The sequence below is a fragment of the Lissotriton vulgaris genome, chromosome 2_1, assembly GCF_964263255.1.
Source record: "Lissotriton vulgaris chromosome 2_1, aLisVul1.2, whole genome shotgun sequence".
Lineage (NCBI taxonomy): Eukaryota > Metazoa > Chordata > Amphibia > Caudata > Salamandridae > Lissotriton > Lissotriton vulgaris.
In genome coordinates this window covers 404,570,100-404,582,557 of record NC_141687.1, presented here as the reverse complement: position 1 = coordinate 404,582,557, position 12,458 = coordinate 404,570,100, and the positions used below count along the sequence as shown (strand labels likewise).

General features: G+C 51.1%; 1 protein-coding gene across 2 annotated transcripts in view; it reads right to left on the bottom strand.

Moving 5' to 3' along the window:
• NBEAL1 (neurobeachin like 1) overlaps positions 1-12,458 on the bottom strand; it is a 916,399-nt gene that overhangs the window by 204,383 nt on the left and 699,558 nt on the right. For both annotated transcript variants that reach the window (XM_086955272.1, XM_086955273.1), the window contains one exon: positions 7,230-7,360. In XM_086955272.1, the coding sequence (XP_086811398.1) occupies positions 7,230-7,360 (131 nt within the window). The remainder of the gene's footprint in view (positions 1-7,229; positions 7,361-12,458) is intronic.

Below are 12,458 nucleotides of genomic sequence, written 5' to 3'. Positions count from 1 at the left end.
ATCAGCGCTTGACTGGAGCGGCAAAAAATGAACTAACTTCAGTGCGCTGAGGTGGTGCCTATAAAGCCGACGCAGACGTCACTTCCGGCACGGACGATGTCACACGGAGCTGACTGATGCCACCTACAGGCACGCAGGGGTATTGCTCAAACAAAAATATTCTGGATCCAGATAAGATAAGGAATATGTGGCTCAATGTCTCTATCAGATATATAAAGTACCCAGTACCATGAGCTGGAAGACACACACCAAGCCATTTTCCCCACCCACATCTTGTTTATTTTCTCCCCTGCCTGGCAGCTCCCTTATCAGACTTCAGCGCAGCTGCCAATTAACCCAAAGCAGCCTCTTTTGTTTATGCCTTGGGCATGTTTCAGGTGATCCTTCTCCCCATCGCACAAGTTACTACTTGTGTAACGATATAGCTGTAAGAGACATTAGTTAGTAATAGATTCCTTACCTTAGAATATCCCCAGGTGTCAGACTGAATCCGGAAATTTATTGCGTAGCAGTACCCATGCGCGTCGGTAGGCGTCGTCGGCGGCTCCGCGTCTGTCGTCGGCGCCGTTATGACATCGTCCTTACACGCCGCCTCCGCGCGCTGACGTCAGTTCTTATACACAGCTTTTCCGCGCCAGAAACGCAGACCCATGATAACAACCAACACTGGTGCCATGAAACTAAGGCCCTGAAAGGGGATGACCTTAACCCTAGATATCGGTTCGCAGAAAGGGGAGGATGGGTGGGTTGGTAAGGAATCTATCACTAACTAATGTCTCTTATAGATATATCGTTACACAAGTAGTAACTTGTGCATCTGAAAGAGACACGTTCGTGATAGATTCCTTACCTTAGAATAGATACCCCAGCAATACCAACCCCGGTGGTGGGTCTGCGAACCAATAGTCACACCAGAAAGTCCTGGAGGACGGAAAGGCCAAAGAAACCATCCCTCCGGACTTGGCTGTCCAGTCAGTAGTGTATGGCGAACGTGTGCAGCGAGGCCTACATAGCTGCCTGACAAATGTCCTGCAAGGGGACTCCTCGGCCCAGGGCAGTAGTGGTCACCGTGGCCCGAGTGGAATGGGCCCTCAGCCCAACAGGAGGTTCCTTTTTAGCCAAAGAGTAGCACGCCTGGATGCACAACACGATCCACCGAGAGATGGTCCGCTTGTGCACCACCCGTCCTTTCTTAGCGCCCACGTAACCAACAAAGAGTTGGTCATCCACCCGGAACTGGCGTGTGCGATCCAGATAGTAAGAGAGCGCACGTTTTGGGTCCAGACGGTGGAGCCTCTCTTCCTCTTTCAAGGGATGCGGAGGTGGAAAGAAGGTGGGCAAGGTAATGGACTGCCCGATATGGAAGGCTGTGACTACCTTGGGCAGGAAAGAGGGTCTTGTCCGCAACACAACCTTGTCCGGATGGACAGAAAGGAAAGGTTGTTTAGAGGAAAGACCCTGGAGCTCACTCACTCTCCTGGCAGAGGTGATGGCAACCAGGAAAGCAGTCTTAAGAGTAAAAAGACAGAGAGGACAGTTATGAAGCAGCTCAAAGGGAGCGCACATCAAGTAAGTTAGAACCAGGTTCAAGTCCCACTGGGGCATCACGAAAGGAACAGGAGTCATGCCCTTCAAGAATCTGTTAACAATCGGGGACTTGAACAAAGAAGGTTGATCAGGGAGCCTTAAGAAGGCGGAAAGGGCAGAAAGGTAGCCCTTGATAGTGCCCAGAGCAGAGCCCTGCTGGGCAAGAGACAGAAGGAAGAGGAGAACCTCAGAAAGGGGGGCATAGAGTGGATCCAGAGCCTTTGCTGTGCACCATGCCACAAATCTGTTCCACCTGCAGGCGTATACCGACTTTGTGGAGGGACGCCTGGCTGCCAGAATCACATTACAAACTTCAGGAGGCAAGTCAAATGCCTCAACTGTCGCCGCTCAATATCCAAGCATGGAGGTGGAGACTGGACAGGTTCGGGTGGAGGACCGTCCTCTGTTGCTGCGACAGAAGGTCCTCCTGAAGAGGCAGACGAATCGGGGGATCGACAGACATGCTGAGTAGCTCTGGATACCAATATCTTCTTGCCCAGTCCAGAGCCACAAGGATAACCTGGGCCCGGTCACGCCTGATCTTCAGCACTCTGGCAGAAGTGGTATAGGCGGAAAGGCGTACAACAGACCGCAACTCCACTCCGACGAAAAGAGTCTCCGAGCGAGTGCTGCCTTGGAAATTCCAAAGCGCAAAACTGATGACAGTGCACGTTCTCTTCTGTGGCGAATAGATCTAACCAAGGCTCTCCTCACTGCTGAAAGAGGCCGTGCGCCACGTCCAAGTTCAGAGGCCGTTCGTGATTCATCATGCACCGACGGCTGAGTTTGTCCGCCCTGGCGTTCAGAGAACCTGCCAGGTGTTGAACGACCAGAGTCATGCCCTGATGTTCCAGCCACTGCCAGAGGCGCAGAGCCTCCTGGCATAGGGTCCACGACCCCACCCCGCCCTGTTTATTGCAGTACCACATGGCGGTGGTGTTGTCCGTGAACACCTGCACTACACTCCCCCAGACAGAGGGGAGGAATGCCTTCAGTGCTAGACGAACGCCCGCAGCTCCGCCTCTCCCATGTGGCCCCCCCAGCCCTGGAGGGACGCGTCCATCACAACTACGTGCTCCGGGTGGGGTAGGGAGAGGGATCTGCCGCTGACCCAATCGCGGTCCTTAACCACCACTGCAACTGTTGTGCAGTGCCCTCTGAGATAAAGACATGGTCGGACAAGTTGCCCTGATACTAGGCTGAAACTCAGGTCCCACTGCAGAGCCCGCATCCGCCACCGGGCGTGATGCACCAGAAGGATGCAGAAGGCCATCAGCCCCAGAAGCCGCAGCATCGATCTGACCGAGACTCGGGATAAAGGCTGAAAGATTGGAATCAGAGCCTGAATATCCCGAACCCGCTGTTCGGGAGGATAAACCCGAAACTGCGCAGAGTCTAGAACCGCTCCGATGAAGAGGAGCTTATGAGAGGGACACAGGTGTGACTTCGCACATTGATGGAGAACCCCAGCAGGTGCAGGAGGTTCGCCGTAGTCTGGAGGTGGCTGATGACTGTCTGGGACGAGCCCGCCTTCAACAACCAGTTGTCGAGATAGGGGAAGACTGAACCCCCTAACCTGCGTAGATAAGCTGCGACAACCGCCATCACTTTCGTGAACACTCGTGGGGCGCTGGTAAGGCCGAAGGGGAGCACGGTAAACTGAAAGTTCTCGTGGCCTACCGTGAACCGCAGGTAACACCGGTGGGCCGGCAGGACGGGGATGTGAAAATTAGCGTCCTGCAAGTCCAACGCTACCATCCAGACTCCAGGGTCTAGGGCAGCTAAGACCTGGAACAATGTCAGCATCTTGAACTTCTCCTTCCGGAAGAAGCCGTTGACGTTCCGTAGGTCCAAGATAGGGCGGAGGCCCCCTTTGCCCTTCTTGGGTACCAGAAAGTAGTGAGAGAAACATCCACACCCTACTTCTGGCCCAGGAACGCGCTTGATGGCCCCCTTGGCCAAGAGGGCCGTAACTTCCTCCTGCAGAAGTTGCAAGTGAGCCCCCGACACGCGGTGGTACTGCGGTGGCATGGCAGGAGGGGACGTCTCGAAGGGGAGGGAGTAGCCCCTTCGGACAAATTGCAGCACCCACCTGTCCGATGTGACAGTGCGCCTGTGGGAGTGGTGATGGTGAACCCTGCCCTCCACTGGCGTCACTTGGGCCTGAAAGCACGGACTAGGAAGGTTTTGAGGCGGATGCTGCAGGGGTAGGTGTGGACTGGCCTCCCCATTGTCCCCGATCGCCGCCACGGCGGTTCCCACGTCCGCCACCACGCTAGACGGTACTCTGCGGTGCGTGGCTGGCTGGAAGTGTGGGGGCGCCCCTCCCTTGGCCACAAAAGGAGCGAAAGGCAGCCGTTTGCTGGCGCGGGGCAGAGAGGCCCAAGGACTTGGCCGTTGCCCTGGAGTCCTTAAAGCGCTCAAGCGCATGGTCTGCCTTGCTGTAAAGAGGCGACTGCCATCGAACGGCATGTCCATAAGTGTGTTTTGGACGTCAGCCGAGAAGTTGGCGGACCTCAACCAGGCGTGGCGACGAATCGCCACCGTCGTTGCCATCGCTCTGCCTAGTGAGTCAGTAGTGTCCAGCCCACACCGTATGGAATAACGCGCCGCATCTCGGCCCTCCACAAGGGCTTGGCTAAGTTTAGCCTGGACCTCCACCGAGCATTCTGGCAGCACGTCCGCAACCGTATCCCACAGAGAGTGGGTGTAGCTGCCCAAGAGGCACGCAGTGTTGACTGACCGCAATCCTAAACTCAGGGAGGAGAATACTTTCTTCCCGTATTGTTCGTACCTCTTGGATTCCCGATCGGGGGGAGCCTCCGGGAATGCGGTCTGGGAATTAGAGGCCTTGATAACCACGCTCTCTGGGGTGGGGTGGGTAGACAGAAAGCAAGGGTCACCCGGAGCCGGGAGGTGGTGCCTGGCCACGTTCCTATCCACAGGCTGACCTGTAGTGGGCTTGGACCAAGTGCCCAGAAGAACGTCAGATAAGGCCTCATTAAAGGGCAGCAGAGGCTCGGCCGAGCTTGACTGTGGTTTAGGGACCTCATTGAGGAGGTTAGTCCACACGGCCGTGACGGGGATCTCAAGGCCCAAGGTCTTGGCCGTCCTCGTCAGCACCACGCTATAAGCTGGCCCCTCCTCCGTAGGCACGCTAGGAGGGGAGACAAAACCAGTGTCGGGCGAAGTGTCCAGACCACTGGCCTCACCAAGCTCTTCTGTCCAGTCCGCAGAAGACTGACACTCACGTGCCAGAGGGTCCTCAGACCCCTACAGTTCCCCCTCGTCACCCATCGCCTGGTACTGAGCCTCAAAGGATGGGGCCGGGTCATAGAAATAAAAATCTCCAACGGAGTTGAGAGCGGCGCCGCTCCGATGCCGGACCTGAATCGAGGGTAGGACCAGGGACGGCGCCAGGGGCGACACCCTTGGGGCCAGCGCTGGCGAGGTCGTGAGGTCGACCGGCAGCGACCCGGATCCGGATCCAGTGGGGCCCTGCGGCGTCGGCACCAAAGTCGCCGACGGCGCCGGGGCCGAAGCACCCGACGGCGCCGGGGCCGAAGCACCCGGCCCGCGTGGGGACCCAGTCGGGCCGCTTAGCCCAAAGGCACCGCAGAACCCGACGGAGGAGTGAGCGACCTCATGGCCGAGAGGAAGGCCTCAATCTCCTCCGGCGTCGCGTGCTGCCCGGGACCGGCGGTTATGGAGCAGCCCGCGGCTCCGGCTGAGCCGCGTGGGCGGTGTCGCCCGAACCCCCGGCCGCTTCACGCGAGCGTCGGGGGGAGTCAGAAGAGCGATGGTGCCTCTTCGACTTCTTGTGCCTCTTACCTGAGGACTTCGAGCCCGTAGACCTATGACGACTACCGGAACTGTGGTGACTCCGGCCCCGCGACCGGTCCCTCTACCTCCTTGCGAAACGGGACCTCGAGCAGCACGGGGCGGACTACCGAAGCTCGAGTCGCTTACGGGACCGCTCCCGTCTAGCTTTAGACGTCAGGGCCCGGCAGTCGGAGCATGACTTGTTGTCATGGTCCGGGCCTAGACAGTGCAGGCACCGGCGATGGGGGTCGGTAACCGACATCAGTCGGTTGCAGTCGGCGCAGGGCTTGAACCCAGGCATCCCTACCGGCACCGTCGGAGTCGTAAAGACTTCGAAAAGAGATCAAAAAGGATCGTAAAAAGTTAGTCAAAAATTGACTAGGGTATAACTTTTTCCGGATCTGCGATTGCTGGCGCGGAAAAAAGAAGAACTGACGTCAGCGCGCAGAGCGGCGTCTAAGTACTCCGACAACGTCATCACGGCGCCGACGACGGACGTGGAGCCGCGGACGACGCCTACCGACGCGCATGGGTACTGCTACGCAAAAAATGTCCGGATCCAGTCTGACGCCTGAGGATATTCTGAAGTAAGGAATTTATCACTAACGTGTCTCTTTCAGATTGATCCCAGGCCTCCTGCAGAATTCTTACCACCACACAGCTTTTGAATTCTCTTCTCTTGTGGTACTTTCACAGCCCTCTGCTGCTGCTCCTACTTGGCACGTTCATGGCATTTATTATCGAAGGCGGGCGCTGCAGCGTTCCAGTGTTTCAGGCCCTGCTCTTATCTTAAATTCTGGTAGGGGCAGGGTGCTGCTTTGCTCTTTCTCTGCCAATACGCTGTGGTCTCCTTTATGTACTTGTATTTTTCATCTGTTATGGCATGCACGCAGAACATTTTTCCAGGATTTGTGGCTCACTCTGGGGAGTTCAAAGATCAGATGGCCATTTTATCCTGCATGGCCATTTTACCCTTCTGCCAAATTATGCCCCATGTTTGTCAATTCTTGGTGTTTGTCAGCCAGCTATGAGGGCTTCAGTACATATGCCCACTAAACTGCAATACTTGGAGTAGGACTCGAGGGGCGAGTTCTGTTTTGGCTGTGTGATACTTGAGCAGGTACTAATGTGGTCAGCTGGTTAATACTGTTATTCAGACTCTGCTGGTATATAACTTTAGTGCAATGAGATTGTTTCCTAGATAAGGAACTTGCAGATGAGGTATCTATTAAAAGAAAAAAATCATCATTTTTTTATGATGAATAATATTGGCAGATTACTTTTCGCCTTTCCTTCTCCCATTTTCTCAGAACAGGGTGCAATTATCAGATCACCTCTCTTATGTGTTCTACTTTAGTTCAGTCTTTTTCGTAGCCTCTGAGAAAATCAGGTGGACTTATATCACGATTGCATTATTTCTGCTGACAATACCTATCCTACACTATGGATGAAATCTGCTCTTGACTTATTTGTGGCAGTGAAAATTAAGTGGTTCCATTTTGATATTTGGAACGGTTTATAAGAAACCACCCAGAAATAGAATCCATGTAAAACCTTGTCCCCGTTAAGATTTGCAGCAATAAGGCCCCCAAGACAAAATCAAAACATTCGGGGGAGGAAACCATAATGGACGGAAAGTAGCAACCAATTTTTAACGCTGGTCTTTGGTTACTTAATGTTAATCAGACTAGTGACTGCATGCTAATCACAAATGCCAAAATATTTGCTGAAAATACCTAGTAACAACCTATTGAGTGCAAAACAATAATAGACTAAAGTCATATTATTGTCATTAATGCAAGACTATATTCTGTACCTACCATTTTGGTTCTCCAAGAACTCTGGAAAGTAGAAGAATTCTGGAATAAGCTCCTTAACATCATTCGGATTATCCATAAGTGCCTGCCAGGTGGCTGGAATAGAGTGGAACTGGCGATCTGCGCAGTCAAATCTGTATAATAAAAAGGTAAAAATAGAGGTGGTTACTGATTTTGCTTGGTCTGTTTCTCTACACAACATTTTTTAGAGATTATCTTACCAAGTAAGAGAATGGAACCTGTCTTTTCACTTTAAAACCTGTCTGGTGACTTTAAAAGTAAAAAGCAATATGCACATGTGTTCTTTCAGCACACTGCTAGTTGTGCTAGGCAATGCTTTCTCTGAATGCTAGGGCAAACAAAAGAGTTTCAAGGAGGGGCTTGACTGAGCCAAAATGGCTGCCCACTAGTAAAGCTTTAATATTTGTTCTACACCTTTGCCCACAATGGCGGCAGTGTCAAGACTTTTTAGTCCAGTGGGGGATTCGGTTTGGGTATGGAGCCCATGGGGCATCATTTGACTGTTAATAATTAATATTCTAAAGAAGCCTTGCATTTAAAAAAGATGGTTTACTACCATAGGTAACTTGCTTTTTTTCCAGCCCGTTTGTATGTCTCTTGACCCCTCTGCTACGAACATTTTACCAACCAGAGGAAATGGTGTCAGAGTTTTAACTTCAAGCCAAGTCGGAGAGAGAATGAGGAGTCAGTTGGCAAGCAGTAAAAAGAAGTAGCTGTGTTCTGTTGGTGATCCTCCGTTACCCCCAATGAAATCTTTCTCTCTGCTCCTCATGCACATCAATCTACACATACTGCTGCTGCAGTGAAGGGACCTGATATCGGGCATGTGAGTCTAAAAGCTTGAGTGCTGTTGTGCAATACTACAGTAATGGCAGAGAATCCTGGGCTCAGTTGGAGTGAGCCCTCAGCATGCAAGGCAACACACACAGGCGGTGCAAGCGGAAGTGGCAGCCCATGTCCTTGAGGTGAATAGGGTCTGGCGTCAGCAATAACTAGAATACGTCACTCTTCCAAACACTAATTATACCCTTTCATATTACATCACTTAAACTATCTGAATTCATAGCATTTATAACATTTATGACATCTCAAATTCCATAATTTCTGAGAAAACAGTACATGGTATAGTGGCTGTGTGAACGCTAGTTATAAGAATGTGAAGCTGGTGCATGCATTTAAGGTGTAACTAACTTTCAAATTTTAATTTTTTGTGTTCTTTAAGTTTGGTTTGTATAAAAAGGAATAAATAAATAAATAACTTGTGTTTGCATCCTTTAAGTTTGGTTTGTATGAAGAGAATACATACAATTTCCCTAACTATAACTATGTTTTAACCTTTATTTTTTTATTGACTATGTATCACTGAAAAAAACAAAGTTTAAAGTAACGTTAACGGTGAAATGTTCAGTAACAACGTTTTAAACTCTAAAAACCACAGAAATTCACCAGTTATAGTTATCTCAAGCATCTATTACTTGTGCGCCCATCATGCAGTTTTCTCATCTTCAAATGTTGCAGTGATATTATCAATGATGTCATAGAAGATGTCATGAGTGAGGTAATATATGGGGTAATTAGCAGTGCATGGTAAGGACCCCTTCACCGAGCCTCATTAGACCCTGAGGCCGTTCTGTGTTTTTTTTAAAGGGAAGAGTGGTCATGGGGCCCCTTCCCGAGCCTACACAGGGTCATATATATTTTTAAGGGGAGGAGGACACATGGCCCCCCCAACAAGACTCTTTAGGCACTGGGGACCCTATCCCCTAGGGCCAATTGTTTAATTTAAAGGGGTGGGGGTCCAAGTGGCCCCACTCCCTGAGCCTATTGTGGCACTGGTAACCCCATTCCCTGGGCCCCTCCATATATATTAAAAGGGGAGGTGGACCGAAAGCCTATTATAGCCCTGGGTGCCCCACCTCCCCGGGCCACTCCTTAAAATAAAGAGGAGGTGAGGCACACAGCCCTCCTTCCTCGAGCTGTTATTTTTTTAATAAAGCAGTGAGCCTGACCAATAAAATCTTCTCTATTAGGACTCTACTGACTTTTTTTAAGACACACCACCACGCTCACTATTGCACCTTCCATAGGCCCCTCACACCCACACACCCGTTGGCTCGGAATAGAAGATCTCCGCCAAAGTGCAGCTTCCCTTGCTGCCCGACGGGCATTGCACCGCCAGCCTGTCGTAGGAGCAGGATACCGATGATGACGCTGGACGGTCATCGGCTGGGACAACAGCAGTGGTCCTGCCGTTAGCCTGTGTGAGGTATCCTTACATTCTGAAAAGGGTCTACACCATGCACTTAACCCCCACTTTTTTACTGAGTGAGAGAGAAGATAGGCTGAGCTAATTTTTTAGCTCCCATTGGGGAACTCTGTACAATACTTTTGGTTGCTGCTTCCTAGGACGAGTACATTGGACCCCACTCAAAAATCGTCCCCCCCTATTCCCCCTGTTTGATACCAGTTTCAGCGTGCTTTTTGCACGGGAATCGTTTTGCCTTAGGTTACCAGGGGCGAGGATCTCCCGCCCCGTGGACCAAGCCGCATAGTAGACCTCCAGTACACTCTGTTGAGTGGTTTTTTGACACTCTGCTCTGGCTTACGTAGCACAGGGCACCCCGACCCCGCCACCATCCCACACCAATATGGAGGATGTCCCTGGCCTCAGCTTTAACGAAGATACTATTGCTGAAACACTAAGGAACACGCCCTCACTCCTCAATAATCCTTCAACTGCCGCATCAGGAACCTCTTCTGATGAGTGGTCCCAACTAAGTGAGATGAAGAAAGAACTGATCAGGATAACGATCCACGGGTTAATGATGACAGAGTACCTGAGGAGCAATATAGCACCACAGGGCCTAATTGTTAACATCGTCCCTAGGCTGTTCCTAGACGACAAACGGTTTAAAGTAGACTGGTGCCAGGTCTCCTGGAAGTGTACCAAGGACCTGCTGTTTCTGATCAGCCAGACTGCCAAACGATTGTCAGAAGCGCTCCAAGAGAAAATCTCTGCCATAGAAGCAACTATGAAAAGTGCCACGTCTAAAAACAATAAACCAGCATTTACAACAAAACTCGCTGAGATCAACCAAGAGATGGCTGACCACCATGACTTCCTGCTCAAACAGAAAACCACCAAATTGGAGAAAGACATAGCCAAATTTGCAAAGGAGAAGGTCTATCCTTACCTCAAGGATGATTACAAAGGAAAGAAGAACACCTACTCTTCAGACGATAATTCGAGCACAGACAACAGGCGGGGCTCCACGAGCAGTGACTCCAGTGGAGGTTACCCGGCGAGAAATACACGACCCACACGTCCCTGGCAACAAGGATATCATCAAGGACCAGTGTTCCATGGCCCACCCCATGTACCACCACCGTGGCAATATCCCTTCTACCCTCAGGGCCCCCCGCAATTCTACCCCCTTAATCCGCCTCCTTTTCAAGGCAGAGGTTGGGGCAGAGGAAGAGGGCGAAAGCGAGGCGGGAACAAGGGTGTACAGTGGCAAGACCAGATGCCAGAGCCATCGGGAGTGGAAACCAGGAGCGCGACAACCAGAGGGAGAAGAGTTTGATCGTGAACCTTTCCAATAGAAACCTGACTACTACAGAGGAGACCGTTCTGGAAAAAGGACTGGGATTTGTCCCTACACCGATCCCCGACTCATTTCAGGAGATGATCGAGTTGAAGCAGTTCTTTAGGAAGATACGTCTCCGGGCCTTTTTCCACAATCGGCCAGACTTACCCTGTGAAGACACGGGTCTCAGGAAGCCTTCCTCATTCACCCCCACTGATGGGATGGTTCCACCAGAGGTCTTGACGTTTGAAAGAGCCGTTCTACGAACTATGAAGAACAAACCCTCAATCAAACCGTTTAACAATCTTTCCAACGTTGAAAGACAGGCAGCTTCCTCCCTTGGTAAGGACACTTCAATTGTCATCAAGCAAGCAGATAAGGGGGGAGCGACTGTCATACAAAATTATGACGACTACGATCAGGAGTGTAGACGCCAACTAGCAAACACGACCCATTACAGATTACTGACAGAGGATCCAACCAACCGACTGACCACCACCGTGATGTCTCTGGTCATCGAAGCAGAGACCAACGAATGGTTAAGTAAAAAAGAGGCAGAATTTCTGGTAACCACCGACCCGGTCATACCATACTTTTACACCCTGCCTAAAATACATAAGGGCACCACCCCAGTCCCAGGAAGACCAATCGTGTCTGGCATCGGTTCAATTCTAGAACCCCTTTCTCAATTCTGTGATGCCTTCCTACAACCTCTGGTTAAATCCATCCCTTCTTACTTGCAGGACACGAGAGATGTGCTTCGTCTGATCGATGATATGGACGGCAGGGAGGATATTGATCTTCTCTTGACACTCGACGTGGAAGCGTTGTACACCAATATACCCCAACAGGCAACGCTGCAAGTAGTTGACTCCCTCCTACGACAAGAGGAGTGGCTGTCCCCTACCCCGGTTTCATTCATAATGGAGTTGGCACATATTGCATTAACTGAAAATTTTTTCAAATATGAGTCCAATTTGTACCTCCAGATCCGCGGGACATCGATGGGCTCGACCTTTGCGCCGAGCCTGGCATGCCTCTACATGGCATCGTTTGAGAAACAATGCATCTACCCCCCTGAACACAACCCATTCCGTGAAAATCTCACGTGTTGGCGTCGGTACATCGACGACATCCTGGTATTCTGGAAGGGAGATCGGACGACTTGTGAGGCCTTCTGTACATGGATAAACCAACAAGACCCTTTTCTTAAGTTCACGGGCACCATCTCCGACAAATCCATACCCTATTTGGACCTCAGCATAACCCTGGAGCCAACTACAATCAGCACCAGTCTCTATACGAAGGAGACTGACAGGAACAGTCTGTTGCCTTACTCCAGTCACCATACGAGATCCCTTAGGGACAATCTCCCCTTTGGACAATTTCTCCGCCTTCGGAGAAACTGTAGTTCTATCACTGACTACAAACGACAAGCGCAAGCCCTGCAAACCAAACTCCTGGACCGGGGGTACCCTACACGTCTTCTGAAAAACTCTACCAAACGAGCCCTCCACAACAACAGAGAGGCCCTACTTGAGACACACCCCCAGGAGCCAGATGACAAGATTACCTGTGTTACCTCATTTACAAGAAACTCCACATTCATTAAAAAAACTGTCAG